Source organism: Callithrix jacchus, chromosome 8 (assembly GCF_049354715.1).
Source record: "Callithrix jacchus isolate 240 chromosome 8, calJac240_pri, whole genome shotgun sequence".
Lineage (NCBI taxonomy): Eukaryota > Metazoa > Chordata > Mammalia > Primates > Cebidae > Callithrix > Callithrix jacchus.
This window is the reverse complement of record NC_133509.1, coordinates 135,191,428-135,211,964: the sequence shown is the minus strand read 5'-3', so window position 1 is coordinate 135,211,964 and position 20,537 is coordinate 135,191,428. Positions and strand designations below refer to the sequence as shown.

The 20,537-nt window shown below is 57.9% G+C and overlaps 1 protein-coding gene across 8 annotated transcripts; it reads left to right on the top strand.

Annotated features, from left to right (window-relative positions):
• The first annotated feature begins 1,599 nt into the window (after positions 1–1,599).
• On the top strand, positions 1,600–16,152 carry SLC25A29 (solute carrier family 25 member 29). Of its 8 annotated transcripts, none has more exons than XM_035261465.3 (5): positions 1,600–1,874; positions 7,994–8,037; positions 11,601–11,672; positions 13,892–13,975; positions 14,234–16,152. In XM_035261465.3, the coding sequence occupies exon 5, from the start codon at positions 14,270–14,272 to the stop codon at positions 14,981–14,983; it is 714 nt and encodes a 237-aa protein (XP_035117356.1). In that variant the 5' UTR covers positions 1,600–1,874; positions 7,994–8,037; positions 11,601–11,672; positions 13,892–13,975; positions 14,234–14,269; the 3' UTR covers positions 14,984–16,152. The 8 variants fall into 8 exon arrangements, with proteins under 8 accessions (XP_035117356.1, XP_078191883.1, XP_009004793.1 ...); XM_078335757.1 differs by having other exon boundaries at positions 11,597–11,672; XM_078335760.1 differs by lacking the exon at positions 1,600–1,874 and adding an exon at positions 2,270–2,417 and having other exon boundaries at positions 11,642–11,672.
• The last annotated feature ends 4,385 nt before the right edge of the window (positions 16,153–20,537 follow it).

Sequence of the window (20,537 nt, the reverse complement as noted above, 5' to 3'; positions counted from 1 at the left end):
AGAGGGTGGCGATATTCAAACACAGGCCTCCAGACTCCTCATTCAGGGCACACCAGCTATCACGAGCCCTGGACTAGGAGTCAGCAGACCTAGGGTTTGGGTCTCTTCCTAACCAACATTCTAGTTAAGACTCCATGCCAGGAAGGGCAGCCAGGCCCAGCCCGGGCACCCCGAGCTCGGGATCCCGACGGCACCCAGGCAGGAGAAAGGCCTCAGGAGGAGGACGAGGACAAAGGGCGGCCTCACTGGGACTGGGCTATAGTGCTGGACTTCCTGGCTGGATGCGCGCAGGGAGTGGGGTGGGGAAGGAAGCTGTGGGCAGGGCCGGGGAGAGGCGTCTGGGAAGGGCTGCCGTTCCACCTGCACGTCCGTTGGGGACCCCCGCCCCTAGCATCAGGCTGCACTACAGGCAACACCTACCTGAGTGTCGTAGTACCAAATACACAGAACCTTACGATCTGCCCCTCCAGCAGGTACAGCACCCACTGGAATTCAAATAAAAGAACCATGTGATTCTAAGCCTGGAAACGTGGCACAGAGTGTGGCCTTGCCTGCAGGCCCTGAAGAAGGAAGCTGGGCCCTAAGGCTGTGCGATCTGACTCCCACAGTGAAGAGAAAGTGCCTGACCCGTCTGCTCCCAGGCTCCAAACCGACCGTCTGGACCTCCCGAGGCGCTGGGGAAGAGCTGGTGGGAAGTCACCGACGGAGACCCTCCACAAGGACCACGGTAGTCCCTTGCCACTGCGAATGTCAGGGACTCCTTGGGGGGCCGAGTCAGACTCGGCTCTAACTCATCTCCGCAGCCCAGGGGTACCCTGATGACCCAGAGCCAAGCGCCCTCCGACTTCAGCGTCTGAGCACGGCCCCTCCGGTCTCGCCCCGTCCCGCCACCGCTGACGGACGCGCTGCGATCTGCCCTGGCTCCACTCCGCAGCCTGTCCACGTCCCTCCCTCCACAGCCTTCCGTGGCTCCCGCGACCCGCAGTCCAAGGGAAAGTGCTGTTTCCCGAAGGCCTGGCTGCGCCCTTTGCCCCATGACCCCTTTCCCTTTTAAAGTTCTCTCCTCTCCACCCAAATCCCAGCCTCAGGCCCCACGGAAGCGCCCGAGTGCGTCCGACCCTCACAATCCGGCGGGTTCGGCCAGGAGGCCACCGCCGCCACGGGCGCGCAGGCGGGACGGGCAGAGGCTCCCCAGCGGCGATTCCAGCCCGCGGAGTTTCACAACTAGCGGCGCTCCAAGGCCGTTATCGCGGCAGGGTCCGTACGGCACAGGCGAGGGCGCTGAGGTTCCGCGGCGGCGCTGGACTTCGAACCCAGGGCCTGTCCGGGCCAGCGCCGCCCGGCGCACTTCGGGAGGGGTCCCCAGCCGCGGGGCGGACGCACCCCGCGCGCTCTTTGTCTGCCGGGCCTCGGCGCCCGGCCCGCGCGCCCGCCACGTCCCCCGCGCCCCGCCCGCCCGCGCACGCCCGGCCAATGAGGCGCGGCGGCGGAGCTCAGGGCCCCGGGTGTTGTCCGCGCCGCGCCCGCCCATTGGCCTCGCTCAGCGCCCGGCCCGGGCCCCGCCTGCGAGCACGAGGGGCGGGGCGCGGGGCCCGAGGTGAGGGACCGCGGGCCCGAGGGGATCCAGCCAGCCCGCAGCCGCCGCCGAGGGACCAGCCGGGCCCCGCCGCCGCCGCCGCCGTCCCCGACCGCGCCCCTGCCTGCCCGGGCTCCGCGCCCCAGGACGGGCGGCCAGGCCCAGCCCCGTCTCCGCGAGCTCGGGGACCCCGACGGCGCCCAGCCAGGAGAGGGGCCGTAGGAGGAAGACAAGGAGAAGGGCGGCCTCGCCGGGGACCCGGCCATGGCGCTGGACTTCCTGGCTGGATGCGCGGGGGGTAAGGAGGCGGCGGGCCGGGCCGGGGCGAGGCGTCCGGGGAGGGAGGCCGGCCCACCTGCACGCCCGGGCCTCGCGGCTTCCGCTGGCGGGGGTCGCCGCGTCTGTGAATGGGGACAGCAGTGCTCTTGCCTCGGGCGGCTCTCCTGGGCGTAAACTGACTTCAGGCCCCGGCTGTCCGCGGGGGCAGGTGTCTTGAACTCCTCCGGGCACGCTCGGAAGGGAGGTCTGGGGCGCCGGGGTAGCACCGTGGCCGGGCGGAGGCTACGACTGCCGGGAGGATGTCCCGCTGCCCCCCCGGCACCGCAGTCCTGGACTTGTCTCCCTCCCTTCCCCCATCCCCATCCGGCGCGCCCCGGGAGCAGGTCTCCTCCCCCCGCCGTAAATTTTGGGGCTGACTCCACCCGGTTCCGCACAGCCGTCTAGCTGGGTGTGGCTACGGGGCGACCCCTACCCGGCTGGCCTTGGAGGGCACCGAACCGCTCTGGCCAGACCCTAGGTGCCGAGTCACACCTTGGAACGCCGCCCCTTCCTACGCGGTTTTGTGAGCTGCTGGGGGCCGGAGGCGGGTGGTGGGTGGGCGGGACGAGCCGGTGTGGGGCACCTTCTCCGAGGCCCGGCCGCGGCCCTGGGGTTTCTCCCCAAGCCGATGTCCCCGGGAGGTCCCGGGCGGGCGTGCAGCCCGGGCTCTGCCCTGCCCCGACTGTGGGCGTCGGGCAAGGCACTTCCCTGTTGGGCCTCTGGCTTCTTTGCTTTTACCTTGAGGGTTAATTTATTCACCAGGGATTCCTGGGGAGGCTAGGTGAGCTATCGGTGGGTGGTTGGCGGGGGGAGTTGCAGAGAGGGCTGGCCCGTTATCCTCGTCTGGTTCCGCCTTTCTCCCCAGCACCTGCCCTTGTTCTCCGCGCTTCACCTGCTTGGATTTGGCTCGAATCCAGCGCTGACAGCCAGAGTGGCCAGCGGTGGCCTTAAGTATTTAAACCTGTGGCGTTGGAGCCTGCTTCTTCCCGGGCGAGAGACGTGTTGGGGAAGTGGTGTGCGGTGACGGGAGTTAGAACTCCCCGGCCGGTCACCCAGTCAGAAGCTGCTGGGGAGAAAGCCTGGAGTTTGCTGCCAATCGCTGGGGGGTTTCTCCCTAGCGCTGGGTGCCCTAGAGGCAGAGGGGGCGTGTCCTCTGCGAATTCCATTCTCACCTTCCCCTCCCGACTCCTATCTTGCTGTCTGTTCCACCCTTGCTCCCCAACCACTTCCAGCTCCTGCGGGTGGGGTGAGGGGCTGTTCCCAGGCCAACACCTTCCGGTCCTTGGGGAGTGTAGATTCTTTCCCGGAGGGGCAGGGTTCTTTCTGCAGTTGCGCTGCAGCCCGTGCTGCTGTCCTGGGAACACCGGGGTTTGGGGTAGGAACACTCCCACTAAGGCCAGGCCTGAGGTGCCTACGGGCACACCTATGCAGTCACTCCTCTGCACTCCCGCTGTGCAGGCCTCCTTGCCTGGAATGTCCTTCGCTGCCCATCCTCATGGGCCCACGTGGGAGAGATCAGATCCATGCCCCCTGCCCTAGATTTGTGGGTGAGGCCAAGGACTGGCACTGTCCGGTGCTATAGCACCGGGGCACAGCCACCCCCCACCCCCTGCCCAGGCCCTGTTCTGTGGGTAAAACCCCCAGGCACACAGTGCCCACCTAGTTAAGGCTCTGCAAGCCTAAGCCTGAGCCTCCCAGGGGACAAGGACAGAAGTCACTTGGGGGCTTCCTCCTGGTCTCATCTGAGAAATCTAGGCCCAGAGAGGTGGAGGGACTAGAGAAAGTCACACCACATTCTCCTCTGACCCACAAGGGCGGGTCTGTAATCCTCTCTTCTCCTCCTTCCTCCAGGGCGCTGGGGTGGGGCCTCAGGACAGTGAACTAACTGACTGTGTCCCAGGCTCCAGGTCCCTGGCACAGCCAGAGTCACACTGACAGCCTGCCCAGAGGTACCCCATTTTGGGACCTGCACCCCAGTGGTCCTTGCCTGGCTCCTTCTTAGGCTCTCCCCAACCTACAGGCTCAGGATAGATGATAGCAATGCTTCTTCTTGGTGGCTGGAGAGGGGGACTGTCTACCCCCTACTATTTGCCTAGTGTGGGTCACCTGTTTTAACTTTACAGGGAGGCGGGGCCAGCATCTTGACTGACAGCTTCCTTGAGGCCTTGCATGGTGGAAGGTTTGGAACGCCTCCTTCCTCTCCCTTACTGGGGGGGGGGGGTCGGTCCCAAATCTTGAGACCACATAGACACTGGGTTCTGGATGGGGGGGCGGCGTGGACAGGAGCCAGCACAGAAAAGCTCAGCTAGGGGTGGGAGAACCTTCAAGGAGAGGGAGACCCCAAGAGGGGAGGGTGCCTCTTCCCACCACCTCTGCTGCCAGCCATCCACAGGATGGTGATTCCTCCCCACCCCTCCCAGCCCTGGAAGACCACTGGGTGGGGACTGCCCCTGGAGACCAGCTTAGGGATGACCATAGGCAGTGGCTTTGGAGTTGAGAGACAGGGTTCCGCTTCTGCTGGTGTGACTGGGGGCCTCCCCGTGCACTCAGAGAGATGTTGAGGCCCTCGCCGTTCCTGAGGATGGATTCTTCTGGGTGAAGGAGACCAAGCCCCTCACTGAATGGTGCTGAAACAAGCCAGGAGAGAAAGTGGGAATCGATGCCTGCCTGGGGGTCCTGACTGGGGTCTCCATGGGACAAGCGTCTTTCTGTTCTCTCTCTCCCTTGCTCTCTTGCTGTTGCTGGCACCTGGGCAGGTCTGGGGCCAGAGGCATGACCATGAACCCACAGGAAGGGGACCCCACAGCCGGACCTGGCTGCAGAGGACATGGAGGGGGCTCCCGGGGCCCCCTGCCAGAGGCAGAGGTAAAGTCCAGCAGCATATCCTGGGCAAGTGTTTGGTTCCTAAAACGCAGGAAATCCAGATACTGCCTAAGTAAGAAAAGAGATTCTACAACTAGGATTTTGAAGTTTAGAACATTTACAAAGCTGGGCTCGGTGGCTCACGCCTGTAATCCCAGCACTTTGGGAGGCCAAGGTGGGCAGATCACAAGGTCAAGAGATCAAGACCATCCTGGCCAACGTGGCAAAGCCCTGTCTCTAAAAAAAATAATAATAAAAATTGAAAAATTGAAAAAAAAACTGAAGTGGAAAAGAGGATTGACTTTCCTGTTTTCAGGATACAAATGGCTCCCAGAAAACCAGAAACCCAAATGGAAATCATCAAAGTAAAGATAGGCTTGGGGGATGCTTCTTCATCCACCTGTGAATGTTAGAGGCTCCAGAAGGAGAAGAGGGAGCAGGTCTGGAAGTGGTAAATATGATGAATAAAAGTGGGAATTTTCCCTGATCAGAAGAGGCCGTGAATCTGCACAGTGAAAGGGTTGGCAGAGCCCCAGGCAGGGTTACCTTAAAGAAAAAGACACACCCTTGGCATCTCCTGGTGACATTCTGGAAATCCACAGATAACATCTCAGAAGCTTCACAACAGAATAAATATTGACAAAGGAGAGAAGAAAAAAAACCAACACATTGGCAGCAGATTTCTCATCTGCAGCACTGAAAGCCAGAGGACTGAGGCTGGCCTGGGCCCAGAATTCTTAACCAGAGAGTTCATACTGTTCCCTGGCCAGATTAAGAAATACATTTTGGGCTGAGCGAGGTGGCTCACGCCTGTAATCCCAGCATTTTGGGGGGCCCGCCAAATGAGGTCAGGAGTTTGAGACCAACCTAGCTAACATGGCAAAAACCCAGCCTCTACTAAAGATAGAAAAATTAGCCGGGCAAGGTGGCAGGAGCCTGTATTTCCAGCTTTTCGGGAGACTGAAACACAAGAATTGCTTGAACCCAGGAGGCGGAAGTTTCAGTGAACTGAGATCACACCATTGCATTCCAGCCTGGGTGACAGAGTAAGACTCTGTCCCAAAGGAAAAAAGAAAGGCTGTAATGAAATGGCAGTTGATCAGAGACCCCAACACAGAAGGAGAGGGAATCGTCGTGAATTGAGTCACAGTTTCTAGGAAAATGTCAGTGGAGGCCGGACACAGTGGCTCACACCTGTAATCCCAGCACTTTGGGAGGCCAAGGCAGGCAGATCACGAGGTGAAGAGATCGAGACCATGCTGGCCAACATGGTGAAACCCCATCTCTACTAAAAATACAAAAAAAAATTAGCTGGGAGTGGTGGCATGCGCCTGTAGTCCCAGCTACTCAGGAGGCTGAGGCAGGAGAATTGCTTGAACCCAGGAGGCGGAGGTTGCGGTGAGCCGAGGTCGCGCCATTGCACCACAACAGCCTGGGGTCCTGGTGATGGAGTGAGACTCTGTCTCAAAAAAAAGAAGAAAATGTCAGTGGAAGGTGGCAGTGGAAGAAGAGCCTTCTTGGGGTAGCTCTTACTGGGGTGGGTGGGGCAGAAGGAGGCAGAGAGAGTCATGGGAGAGGTGGTGCTTACCCTGTGTTTTTTTTTTTTTTTTTTTTTGAGACGGAGTCTCGCTCTGTTGCCTGACTGGAGTGCAATGGCACGATCTCAGCTCACTGCAGCCTCCACCTCACGGGTTCAAGTGATTCTCTTGCCTCAGCTTCCCGAGTAGCTGGGACTGCAGGTGGGCACCACCACACCCAGCTAATTTTTGTATTTTTAGTAGAGACGGGGTTTCACCATGTTGGCCAGGCTTATCTTGAACTCCTGACCTCAAGTGTTCCGCCTGCCTCAGCCTTCCAAGGTCCTGGGATTATAGACATGAGCCACCACTCATGGTGGTGCTCCAAAGTATGAAACATGGGCAGGTCCAAAGTCTTAAAGGATGAAGGAGGACATTGGTTGAAGAGAAAAAGTTCAATTTGTGGAGATGCGTAGCAAATTCCACAGGCGTTAAGTGGAAGAGTGGAAATGTTAGCTTGTTACTCAACAGATGTGAGCTGTTTTAATTATCCATAAACACTACTGGCAGCAAAAGAAGAGCTTTAACATGTCCACATGAAACTCCAGGGAGAGGAGCATGGGAGTGAGTCGGTTGCCTGACCTCACTGAGACTGTTTCTCCTCCTGTGAAATGGTAATGAGGCTGCCTCACTCACAGTGGTGGGAAGACTCGGAGATGGTCACCTCCTGCACAGCATATGGGACTCAGGAGTGTTTGTGAGCCGTTTCGGAGGGGTGAACCTTTGTTCTTCTTCCTTTTGTTTTTGACTGAGTTTTTGCTCTTGTCCAGTCTGGAGTGCAATGGTGCAATCTCGGCTCACTGCAGCCTCCCGAGTAACTGGGATTACGGGCATGTGCCACCATGCCCAGTTAATTCTGTATTTTTGTTTAGTAGACACGGGGTTTCTCCATGTTGGTCAGGCTGGTCTTGAGCTCGTGACCTCAGGTGATCTGCCTACCTCAGCCTCCCAAAGTGCTGGGATTACAGGCATGAGCCACCAAGCCCCGCACCTTTGTCCTTCAAGAAGGGCGGGACTTTTAGCAGGACCTGAAATAATGATCAAGCACGACTGCAAAGTCACAAGCTGTCTCCCTGGGCTCGAGGTGGCTCCCACTCAGGGAAGGCAATGGAGGTGTCAGCCAGTGCATCAGGAGCTGGGGTCATCAGTGTTCAGTCTCTGGCCACCCTGGGGGATGGAGGTAAACCTTTACAGGTAAGAAGAGTGAGGCCCAGAGACACTGAGTCATTTGTGAGCTCGCCAGGCTGAGGGGCGGCAGATGGAAAATTCAAATTTGGGAGGGTCTGACCCTGAAGTCCAACATCCCTGGAGCCCCCTGACCATGCCAGGTGTTTGAATTAATGGGACATCCCAGAAATAGTGCGTGCAGCATCCCAGAGGACAACTTCTGCTGTCAGCTACCCAGACCAATCAGCTGTGGAGAGCAGCAGCCCGCAGATGGGACACCAGTGCAGAGGGGGACAGGTGCTAGCTTGGCCTTGGGATGTCACATGCATACCCCCCATGGGGCATGAGGGTTGTGGGGCTCACAGGATGTACCTGCTGCCCAGCAGGTGCTTGGTCCCGTCCCTTTCCCCTTGAGCAGCTCCTGCCAGAACCCCATCCTGCCCTGCAGTGCGTTTGAGGCATGTGGGTCACAAGTCTCCCTCTCCTCCTCCAGGTGTGGCAGGCGTGCTTGTGGGACACCCGTTTGACACCGTCAAGGTGAGTGTCGTCACTTCTTTTCTCGGTGCATACATTGGAGAGAGACTCGCGGGGTTGGGGTGGCCGGAAGCCCGTTTCAGTATACAGCCCCAGGTGGGCAGCTGCTTTCCCACCAGGCCAGGTTGAACCTTCCTCTCTGGTCTGTCCAGGCATTTCCTGGCTGCGGCTGAACCACATGCTGGGTTCATGGCCAAGTCCATCCTGGGCTTGGCCAGCTGGGACCGAGGTGCCGAGGTTTCCTCCCACCCAGAGCAAGGACACCCACATTGTTCCCATGCAGAACCCCCCACACAGTGCCTTGAAAGAAAGAGAAGTTCAGAGAGAAAATACAAAAAAGCCAGAACTTGTCGATATCGCCCATGAACATGGCCTTCACGGAGTGGTGCTCATCCTTACAGAGCAACGGAGCAATGGTTTCCCACGTGCCAGAGGCTGAGGAAGGGCCCTGTTAGCCGGTTCCCTGATAACACCCCACACCTCCATGAACCGGGGTTCCAGGCTCTCAGATCCCACACATGGGAAACCAGGGAAATCCATGTCCTCCAGCTGGAAATTCCCAAATAAATCCCCCTGCCCTCCAATGGTGTGTGGGCTGTGTGACCTGAAAATAGCCCAGTGGTGGGACCCTTCCCTGCCCTTTTCCCTGGGCCCCAGGGCGAGCTGAGTGGGCACCAGGCCAGCCCTGCGCCTGCCGGCAGCACTACACGGAGCCCCTCTTTCCACTGAGGGAAGGCAGAGCTGATGGCAAGGCAGGCTGAGCATCCTGAGCTGGGTTTGTGGGAGACGTCCGGTCTCTTTATTCTCCAGTGAGCCCAGGCGTTTACTGTCAGAGACAGTGACTTCTTACCATAGGGCTGGATTGCACCCAGTGCAAGAGTGACAGTGTGGCCTTCTGTGTTGGCTGTGACCTTAAAAAGTTCTGTCCCTGGTCGTCATGCAGGTCCAGGCCCCTCTGCCAGCTGGTTTTCTGCATGACCTTGGGCTGGTCATTGTATCTTTTGGCTCAAACTTTGTCATTGTGCCAGTGCTCCACAGCATAATTTATGTTGGATTAAATACCAGCTCTGAAAAGCACAACTCTTCATCCACGGTGGGCCAATCTGGGGAGGAAGCTGAAAGGCCAGGCTTTCTCAGCAGGCAGTGACTGCACATTTGCTACACGGGCCTCCTGAGAGGGAGGCCATGCAGAGCCTGCCCACGCTGTCCCCGGCCCCAGCCGTGCCCACGCGCTGCCCAGTCAGGCCACTTGTGAAGCCTCCCCCAGGCCAGAGCAGCCCAGGATAGCTGGGCAGCGTCCACGTTGCAGTGTGTTTATATCTTGGTCATGCGTTGTGAACGCCTCTCCCAGCCAAGAAGTGCTTCACATTCACTTCCTCTTTCCAGCTCCAAGGAGGCCTGGGCTCTCTGAGCTATGAATCAGCCAGGCTTGCTTCTGGCTCCCGCCCGGCCCCCTCAGGCAGCCCCTGGCAGGCCAGAGAGCACTTTTGTCCTGGTGCTCCTCCGTCCTGAGCCACTGAGCCCACGAGCAGCACCCTTGAAGTTACTCAGGGACAGGAGTTTCTCCAGCCCATGAGGTTTTTACCCCCCAGACCCTGCTTCCCTGACATCTTTAGAAAATCTATTTGTGACCTTTTTTTTTTTTTTGGCCACTGTGTTGTTCCAGCATCACATTTGGATGTACCTACCTTAAAAAGGTGAACTTTGGGAGCAGCCGTGGCTCAGGCCAGTTGTCCTGGTGCTTGAGGAGGCGAGGCTGCGCGTTCGAGGCCAGCCTGGGCGACATAGGAACCTCTCATTCGTTAAAAAAAAAAAAAAGGCTGAACTTTCTTTTTTGAGATGGAGCCTTGCTCTCTCGCCCAGGCTGGAGTGCAGTAGTGTGAACTCGGCCCACTGAAAGCTCTGCCTCCCAGGTTCAAGCAGTTCTGCCTCAGCCTCCTGAGTAGTGGGACTACAGACGTGGGCTGCCACGCCCGGCCAATTTTTGTATTTTTAGTAAAGATGGGATTTCACTGTGTTGGCCAGGATGGTCTTGATCTCCTGATCTTGTGATCCACCCACCTCTGCCTTCCAAAGTGCTGGGATTACAGGTGTGAGCCACTGTTCCTGGTCTGAACTTTTTTTTTTCCTTTGAGACAGAGTCTGACTTTGTCACTCAGGCTGGAGTGTAGTGGCACGACCTTGGGTCACTGCAACTTCTTCCTCCTGGGTTCAAGTGATTCTCCTGCCTCAGTCCCTGCAGGAGAATCAACCCCCCAGTAGCTGGGATCACAGGCACATGCCACCACACCTGGTTGTTGTTTGTTTTGAGTTGAGGTTCAGCACATGTAGAACGTGCACACAGTCCAGGTGTACGAGTCATCGCAAAGCACACGCATGGGGAGCCGCCACCCAGGAGAGACAGAACATGGCCAGCCCTCTCGAAGTGCCTGCTCCTGCTCCTATCAACTCCTCGCTCCCCTTCTTCCAAGGCTTCCACTGGCCTAACTTCCTCCTTTTTTTTTTTTTTTTTTTAAGAGACGGAGTTTCGCTCTTGTTACCCAGACTGGAGTGCAATGGCGCAATCTCAGCTCACCACAACCTCCGCCTCCTGGGTTCAGGCAATTCTCCTGCCTCAGCCTCCTGAGTAGCTAGGATTACAGGCACGCGCCACCGTGCCCAGCTAATTTTTTGTATTTTTAGTAGAGACGGGGTTTCACCATGTTGACCAGGATGGTCTCGATTTCTTGACCTCGTGATCCACCCGCCTCGGCCTCCCAAAGTGCTGGGATTACAGGCTTGAGCCACCGCGCCCGGCCTTCCTCCTTTTTTTTAAGACAGGGTCTTGCTCTGTCACCCCAGGAGAAACGCAGTGGTACAGTCATAGCCCACTGCAGCCTCAATTTCCCAGGCTCAAGCCATCCTCCCACCGCAGCCTCTCAAGTAGCTGAAATGACAGGCACACACCACCATACCTAGCTAATTTTTTTTTTTAAGTTTTTAGTAGAGATGGGTCTTGTTATGTTGCCCAGCTGGTCTCAAACTCCTGGACTCAACTGTCCTCCTGCCTTGGCCTCCCAAAGTGCTGGGATAACAGGCCTGGCCCACTGTCCTGACTTCCAACACCCTGGGACCCTTTTGCCTGGTTTGAACTTAATATAATTGCAGCTGTACCCCAGAATCGTCACGGGACACCCGAGTCCATGTCAGTCCGTGCTGTCACATGCCGCAGACCATCTCATGGCTGGGACAGTCACAGTTTATTCTCCCAGGCCCTTGGGACTGAAAGAATCCAAAATTTGGTTCTCCATAGCACGCAGAAATACAGCCACCGTGCTGAAGTGCACGGCCCTCACACGTGATTCTGCACGAGGGGAGTTTTCTGTTCTGCTTCCTTGAACACAACAAGAATCAGGGAGCAGTCACTTTCATCAGGGAGCAGTCATCTTGACCTGTGATGAGGGGGTGACCGGCCATCCCTGGGCAGGGGACGGGGAAGAAGGGTGGGGGCTGGCTGTGGGGGCCCCGCGCCTAGATGTGATGTTGAAATTTTGTGTTGCTTTAACTGCCTTTACTTTCTGAGCTAGGGGCTGTCTCCATCCATAGCAAAAGTGTAACTTTGTTGTAGATGGGCGTAAGCCTCACCCTGGAGAGCGCTAGTAAGTACAGACCAGGTGAACCAGACCCCACCCTGGACCCCACCCTGTCATGCCCATCTCCCCAACCCCACAGTTCCCTCCGTGGCAGGGGACAGGGAGGGTATGAGGCAAGCTTGGGCCCAGCACAGGTCCTGGGGTGGAGGCCCAGGCTGGTTAAAAAAAATCAGCCCCCTCTGGACTGGGGGTCCTCACGTGGGACCTACGGGGAGCTGGGAGCTTCCTGAGCTTGAGTACAAATGACTAGTTTCCCAGGGGTGGGCCCGTTCCCATCAGTCCTCAAAGGAGAGCCTGTCACCCCAGACTTTCAGAGCCTCAGCTGTAGATTATAAGACCTGGGACATCTCCCAGAGAGCGAGAGCTCGTCACAGACTGAGGGGTCAGGCCTCTGCCCATAGTGGTGGGAGCAGCTGAGCTGACCTAAGCGTGATGTTCCCCAGCGGGCTAGACTCGGGCATTCACCCATGTCTGTGGCCTGCGGAGGCTTCCCAACACTCCGCAGGTGGCACTGAATATCAGGCCTGGGAAGGGACAGCTCCATGCCATGTAAGTTCTACTCACACAGTCCTCTTAGTGCCAGTGTTGGGGCTGTAGGAAGAAGAAAGACCCCCCTAGAGACCCTAGATCACTGAAGGGAAAGCAGCAAAGCTCACATCAAGGTGCTGGCTGAGAGCTGGGCCTCCGGGGTGGGAGGGCGCTTCAGCGAATCGCTACAGTGGGCACCAGTTGCCCAGTTTCTCAAAGCATTGGCTTCCAGCTGCTGAGGTCCTGGGGGTACCGAGTTGGGGCTTGTTTCCTAACAAAACGTTTTTCGTAAGTGCATTCACCAATAGAGGACCCACCTATTCTGGTGGAGAGAATTGGAAAAGGTTGCAAAATCCAGCTAAGGCCTGGCTGTTCCCCAGTGAGGGCTCTGCTTTGCCAGCACCCCCGTCCCACCCTCACCCCGACCAACACAGCCGCTCCTGTCCCTGGAGACGACAGCTTTGGCCAAGTTATAAAACCTCTCTGAGCCTCAGTCTTCCCATCTTGGAAATGGGGACAGTTGTTCCAATGCCCAGAGATAATGAATGTGAAGCCCTCCCCTGTCCCATACTGCCTAGTGCCAAAGGCACTTTGCTCTGTGGCCCTGGCTGTGAGGATGGTCATTTTTCAGTCAGACCTAGGAAACCAGACCCTGAGAATGTGACTTGACCTAGTTTCCTCCCACCCCTCCCAACGACTCTGAGCCTGCTGTGGAGCAGAGATAAGCTCATAGGCAACAAAGGGCGCTTTGACATGGAAGAGGTTCTGGGCCACTAGCTCGAGGGCGGCAGGGCCTGACCAACGTCCCAGGCCCCAGAGCTGCTGACGTGGGTCCCCAAGGGGGTTGCTGCCTGTTCTCTTGCTGCCACCCTGTTAACTCATAACTGTTCTTCTCACGAGAGGCTACTGGCAGAGGCCAGGCAGGAGTTTCTGGAGCCAAGCCTCATTGCTTGCATTTTATTTTAATTAATTTATTGAGGTGAAGTGTCGCTTTCTTGCCCAGGCTGGAGGCAGTGGCGTGCTCTCACTGTATCCTCTGCCTCCTGGGTTCAAGTAATTCCCACCTCAGCCTCTGGAGTAGCTGGGATTACAGGTGTGTGCCACCATGCCCAGCTAATTTTTAGAGACATGGTTTCAACATATTGGGAAGGCTGGTCTCAAACTCCTGACCTCAAGTGATCCACCCGCCTCGGCCTCCCAAAGTGCTGGGAATACAGGCGTGAACCACAGCGCCTGGCCAGGCTCATCACTTTAGCACCTATTGCCTTGAAGCCAGTCCCTGATGGGACATTAGGCCAGGGGCCCTTCAGGCATGGTCTGGGACATGGGCCGCTCACTCAGCAGTATGGCAGGCATCACCCAGAGAATGGGCTGGTCTCAGGAGGTTGTTCATGCCCCACTGACAGTGCACTGTGCAGCCACAGTGTAGACAAGAGGCTCAACCTCAACTGGTCTGAGATCTTGGGGACCCCTACCCTGTCTCCAGCAGCCTGTCCCTGTAGCTGTTTGCCACTGGCACCCCACCCTGAGGAGGTATGGACGCCTGGCCTGCCCCACCCTGGAATTACAAAAGCCTCAGACTGCGGCTGAGTGCCCCACCTCCTTGGGAGACCCTCCCAGGCAGCCTGAGTGTTGGAGCGGGGAGCTGGGTGCTCTGGCTCCACCTGTCCGCCTCTCACTGGGCCCTCTCCTTCCAGGTGCGGCTTCAGGTCCAGAGTGTGGACAAGCCTCAGTACCGCGGGACCCTACACTGCTTTAAGTCCATCATCAAGCAAGAGAGCGTGAGTAGCCTGGGCTGCTGGGGCTCCGGAGGCGCAGGATGGGGAGCCAGCCTCGGGCTGCCACTGCCCCAGGCCAGGGAGCTGGGAAGGAGAATGTCAGGACGGCCGCGAGGCCAGTCAGGACTTAGGTTCTCGCAAAATTCTGCTTGGTCCCTCTGAGCCTGTGGGGTGGGCTGGGGCTGCCATGCCCCCACCCCTCCGTGTGCAGGGCCTGGGCGGTGCGCCTAGCCGGCCCTGAGAGCGTCTCTGTCCCCGCAGGTGCTGGGCCTGTACAAGGGCCTGGGCTCGCCGCTCATGGGGCTCACCTTCATCAACGCGCTGGTGTTCGGGGTGCAGGGCAACACCCTCCGGGCACTGGGCCATGACTCGCCGGTGAACCAGTTCCTGGCGGGCGCTGCGGCAGGCGCCATTCAGTGCGTCATCTGCTGCCCCATGGAGCTGGCCAAGACGCGGCTGCAGCTGCAGGACACGGGCCCGGGGCGCGCCTACAAGGGCTCGCTGGACTGCCTGGCGCAGATCTACGGAAACGAGGGGCTGCGCGGCGTCAACCGGGGCATGGTGTCCACGCTGCTGCGCGAAACGCCCAGCTTCGGCGTCTACTTCCTCACCTACGACGTGCTCACGCGGGCACTGGGCTGCGAGCCGGGCGACCGCCTGCTGGTGCCCAAGCTGCTGCTGGCGGGTGGCACGTCGGGCATCGTGTCCTGGCTCTCTACCTACCCCGTGGACGTGGTCAAATCGCGGCTGCAGGCGGACGGGCTGCGGGGCGCCCCGCGCTACCGCGGCATCCTGGACTGCGTGCGCCAGAGCTACCGCGCCGAGGGCTGGCGCGTCTTCACGCGGGGACTGGCGTCCACGCTGCTGCGCGCTTTCCCCGTCAACGCCGCCACTTTTGCCACTGTCACTGTGGTGCTCACCTATGCGCGTGGTGAGGAGGCCAGGCCCGAGGGCGAGGCTGTACCCGCTGCCCCTGCGGGAGCCGCCCTGGCACAGCCCTCCAGCCTGTGAGGCTCGCCCCCTGCCTCCTTCCCCGGGGCCCTTCTCGGAAACTCGAGACGTAAACTGGCCCCTGAGCCGACTGCCATGTTGGGGCTGGGATGCTGTGGGCTGTGGACTCTGTCAGACCTGGGTTGAATGTTGCTTATCAGCTGGGTGACTTTGGCTGAGAACTTCACTCCGCTGGCCTCAGTATTCTCACCTATGAAATAGGGATCCTCATATCCACATTGTAAAGTCACCAAGGTCAGAGACTATTCCAAGCGGCAGCTGGACCCGGCCTGGCTGAGGCCATGCTGTGCCCCGCACCATGACCCTGGAAACCCAGGCAGACACTCCAGCTCCTTCCCGGGTCCCGGCCATGCCATTGTGCTTCTGCCCTACATGCTGGTGCCTGGGGGGTCTCTGACGACCCACCAATGGGCGGCCCAGGGACGGGTTAACTCCACACATCCTCCACCTACGAGGCTTGTTGGCCACCCCTCTGGTCTTTAAAGGTTAGGGATAGAGGACACCTTAGTGTGCCTCCTGGTGCTGAGGAACTAGATCCTCTGCGTACCCCAGCTTCTCCACATGACACTGCTAGGGGTACCTGGTGGCTGCCACTCCAGAGGGTGAACTGGGGACCCTCCACCCTCCAGGAAGCCATGGTGTCCGCTGGAGGCACCATATCAGCCCACAGGACTAGGGTGGGGAGCAGACAGGCCAGTGGGCGGAGGTCTTGACAGTTCAAGTGTGATGCAGCTGTGGCAAGGAGAAATCCTTTCACCTTTGCAGCCTTGCGTTGTCCATCTGTAAAATGGGGACATGGCCAGCTGATGGACACCTGAGTCTCTGGCCCACCCACCACTGCCAGCCAGGATCCGCCAAAGTGTGCAGAGGGCTCAGCAGAGAGCACTATGAGACGTCCCTCACTAGGGCTAGAACACCTCTGGCCATAGCCAAAGGTCAGTTTCTCTGCCCCCAGCACATGGTACCTCTGAGGCATTCCCAGTGCCAAGGCTCTGTCCCTGTGAAGGTGCAGGGCCTGCTAGTGGGGTGGCTAGTTGGGGTCTAGGGCAGAAGAGGGCCATTCCAGGCATCCTGGGGAATGTGCTGAACGAGGACAACACTGGGCTTTGCACAGCCTGGCATCACTCTACAGAAACCATCAAGGGAATAAAGTGTTCTTTGTTTTGTAAGTGGTGCGGCTGCCTTTGCATGTGCTGGAGGAAAGGGCTTCATTCAACACCCTAGCCCCCGAGTCGAAGGGGCTGGCTCAGGGCTCTCTGTGCCCTCCGATCCTGACGACAGCCTTGGCTATGTGATCTGGGTGGTTATGGATAAATCTGAGAGCCTCAGTTTCCTCATCTGCAAGGTGAGTTAATGAAGGTGAGGATTGAAATGTCAAGCTCATGAACACGCTGGGTACAGCCTCGGCCATTCAGCAGATGCCTCTCTGCTGTCATCATCCCAGCAATGAGAGGCCTGTGGCGAGGGACACTGGCAGGCGGGGCAGCAGGGGTTGGGGGTGTCTCCTGGAGGAGTGGAGGTCTGAGTGGAGCTGAGCATTTCAGCCATTTGGGCAACTTGGGCACAACTGTACCTAACCCAGCCTAGGAGGTCAGAGAGGGCTTCCTGGACGAGGCCTTCCTGGAGCTTTACCAAAGGTATAGTTGTGGGAGTCTCACTGCCACCTCACCTGCAGTTCTGTTCAGCCCCCGGCACCCTGAGCCTCTGTAGCCACCAGCCCTGGAGGCTTTCCCTCTAACCGCTGAGCCAAGAAGCTCTGCCCACTGACAAGGGAGAGTCAGGGAGGGGCCCCAGTTCCCATGCCCATTTAATCCTAGTGCCAGCCCGTGAAGGTGGGCTTTACACGGAGGCAGGAGGCCAGGAGGAGGCTGGCTCTGAACCCTGGTGTCTCCTGGCCTCTCCCACTTCTCTTTACTCTAAAATAAACGGGGAAGCTCCCAGGAGTGGGGGACACATGGGCCATGGGCTAGGAGAGGGTCCCCTTCCCTGACTCCTCCATGCCTCTCCAGGCCTGGGTCGCTGAGTCTTGGGGCAGCTTGGGTGGGCCTGTGGCTGTGGTGTCCTAGGCCCCATCACTTTAGATCGCTCCACACATCTGTGCTCTCCGGAAAGCCCCAGCGTGACCCTTGTCAGGAACTGATTACAGCACAAACGTTTCTCCAGCCCTGCTCACTCTCCATGAACCCTGCAGCTGCCTGCCCTCTGGGGACAGCACACAGACAGGCCAGCCCTTCAGAAGTGAGGGGGGCGTGCAGCAAGGAGCACCGTGAAGGGGTGGGGAGCTGCCAGCTCCCTCCTACCTCCCAGTTCAGTGGCCTCACAGGCAGGACCAACACAGCTGCCAGTAGAGTTGTTGGTTTTTTTTTTTAGAGACAGGGTTTCACCATGTTGGCCAGGCTGGTCTCGAACTCCTGACCTCAAGTGATCCACCCGCCTTGGCCTCCCAAAGTGCTGGGATTACAGGTGTGAGCCACTGCATCTGGCCACTGATTTGAATTTATTTAGAATAAGTGATATATGGGCCAGGCGCGGTGGCTCATGCCTGTAATCCCAGCACTTTGGGAGGCCAAGGCGGGTGGATCACGAGGTCAAGAGATCGAGACCATCCTGGTCAACATGGTGAAACCCCGTCTCTACTAAAAATACAAAAAATTAGCTGGGCATGGTGGTGTGTGCCTGTAATCCCAGCTACTCAGGAGGCTGAGGCAGGATAATTGCCTGAACCCAGGAGGCGGAGCCGAGATCGCGCCATTGCATTCCAGCCTGGGTAACAAGAGCGAAACTCCGTCCCAAAAAAAAAAAAAAAAAGAATAAGTGATATATGAAGGTGATAAAAACTAAAAATACACCCAGAACCCAGACTTGTGCAGTGAAGAGGAAAACCTTCCACCTCCCCATGGGCCAGCCTATCCTCCCAAACAGAGGACAGTCTCCAGTTCCCAGAGGGCATCCAGCACATCTTGTGCAAGTGTCAGCATGGAGCGGGGTGGGGGTGGGGGCGGGGGGGGGATGTCTCCAACCCCCACAAATGAAGCGTGGCTGAGGTCCTGACTGTTCTGTGCTTTGCTGTCTTCCCTCGACAGTGCTCTTGGAGATTGCATTCGTCTCCTATGGCTGCTGTAACAAAACACCACACGCTGTGGCTACACAACAGCCATGAGTTCTCTGGCAGTTCTGAGGGCCACAGTCCAGCTGCAGGCAGGGTTGGTTCCTTATGGGGGCTCTGAGGGACGTTCCCTGCTCCTTCCAAGCTTCTGGGGGTGGCTGGGAACCCTTGGCATCCCTGGGCTTATGAGTGCATCAGTCCGGTCGCTGCCTGCGGCTCTTGCCGCCTTCTCCTGTGTGTCCATGTGTTGTCTTTTTATAACGACACCAGTCATGTGGGATTCAGGGCCCCCCTACGCCAGTATGACCTCATCTTAAGATCATCTGCAGAGACCAGTTTCCAAATCAGGCCAAACTCAGTTGCTTGGGGTTAGGACTTCAACATGTCTTTCTGGGGCCACACTCCAACCCTCAACAGGGATCTCTATTCATGTGTTTGAACTGTCCTCATTCCTGCGGGCGGCTGCATGGCATTCCATTGGATAAACTTTGCTTGACCGCCAGGCGCGGTGGCTCACGCCTGTAATCCCAATACTTTGGGAGGCCAAGGCGGGTGGATCACCTGAGGTCAGGAGTTTGAGACTGGCCTGACCAACACGGTGAAACCCCGTCTCTACTAAAAATACAAAACTTAACCGGGCATGGTGGCACATGCCTGTAATCCCAGCTACTCAGGAGGCTGAGGCAGGGGTATTGCTTGAACTCGTGAGGTGGAGGTTGCAGTGAGCCGAGATCATGCCATTGCACTCCAACCTGGGTGACAGAGCGAGTCTCCATCTCAAAAAACAATTGCTTGATTTGCTTTTCTAATCAGGTTTGGGAGAATAGCTGGAGGATGAATCTGAGCAGAGTCTTGAAGGAGGAGCAGCAGTGGACGGAGCCAGAGGGACAGGGAAGTGGTAGCTGGAAGGGCAGATGGGGAGGGGGTCGAGGCAGGGCCTAGAGGACCATAGGGCCAGACATTCAAGAGGGCCATGAGGCTGGGTCACATGGCAGCGCCTTGGGGACAGTGGCATCCTCCTAAGTGGCAACTTCATACCCTTCCTGCTCTTGAAATCTCAATTTGTTCTGGGCTTCAGGATGTCCAACTCAAAACACCTTGCCAGACTTTTTTTTTTTTTTGAGAGTTTCACTGGTCACCCAGGCTGGAGTGCAATGGCAAGATCTTGGCTCACTGCAACCTCTGCTTCCAGGTTCAAGCGATTCTCCTGCCTTAGCATGTTAACCACGCTGATCTCAAACTCCCGACCTCAGGTGATCTGCTGGCCTTGGCCTCCCAAAGTGCTGGGATTACCGGTGTGAGCCATGGCGCCCAGCTCCCTGCTTGCCACTGGAGTTGGCCATATGTCTGACAGCTTCTGAGAAAGCTGTGAAACAGGTAAAACACACCTGTGGCACACCCCTTGACCTCTGACCTTGCTCCCTCTGCTTCCCACTGAAAAAGGGATAGGATGCCTGGAGGTGCAGTGGGAGAGACCACAGCCTTGAGCTGCAGAGCCAGCTGGTCACATCCCCTCATTCAGCACGCTGTTCCTGTCACTTGCAGCCAAAGGCACCACTAGCCGCTGTGCAGAGCTGAGTTTATTTGGTTGCATCAGCAGCTGTAAACAGGTTTTACCCAGGGGAGTGGCAGGATCCAATTTGTGCTTTGAAGACCCCACAGGAGGTTAGGAGGGAAGAAGAGGCAGGCCAGGGTAGGGGGGCAGAGGCCATCAGGGTGTGTGAGCCAAAGGCCAGGAATGGGGGGCTCCAGGGGCAGGTGCGTGAGGCCACTCGGGAATAAAAGGCAGAAGCGCTCTTGGAGGCGACACTATGTGGCAGGAGCTAGTCTGTGAACTCCGTAGGGATCTGGAGTTTGTGGCTCCTGCTATGAAACGGCACGGCCAAGGCCTTTGTCTCAGGGATGGGAAAGCGGGAGGCTTAAAGCGTGGAAAGGCAGAGAGAAGGGGACAGGCCCCATGAGGGTCCTTGGTGCAGAGTTTAGGCAAAGCATTGGCAGTTTGCAGCGTCGAAATCTTAGAAACTGTTTTCCAATCTCAGAGCCCACACCAGGTTCACACACAGACTTCCCCTTCCCTTTTCTTTTGATTCCTTTGGACATCAGGTGCAAATGAACGGAACATGAGCCTCCTTGTGGCACTCGTCAGCAGCCTGGGCCTTCAGTGAGTCATTTCTCATCAAAAGCACCTGTGAGGCCACATGGACCCTGCTGGGCAGGTTCTTGTGACTGTAGGGATGGTTCAGCCCTTTGCATACCTGTCCCTTCATCCTCCCAACAGCCCTACAAGGTCGGTGCTGGCACCCCCATTTTGCAGTGCAAGTACCAGTTGGGGAGGGCCCTTGTCCAAGGCTAGTTGGTACTGGAGCGCTGGGGCCCGTCAGCCAGTCCTTAGCCTTTCAGCAGGGGCAGCAACCCTGGGCACCACAGGGGGCTGGGCCAGGATCCATG

What these genes read in the sequence shown, in the direction of transcription:
- SLC25A29 (XM_078335756.1), top strand. Translation starts at nt 13,730, where the DNA reads ATGGACGCCTGGCCTGCCCCACCCTGGAATTACAAAAGCCTCAGACTG. An exon ending in CCATCATCAAGCAAGAGAGC is followed by an intron (nt 13,976 to 14,233) that starts GTGAGTAGCCTG and finishes CTGTCCCCGCAG; the next exon opens with GTGCTGGGCCTGTACAAGGG.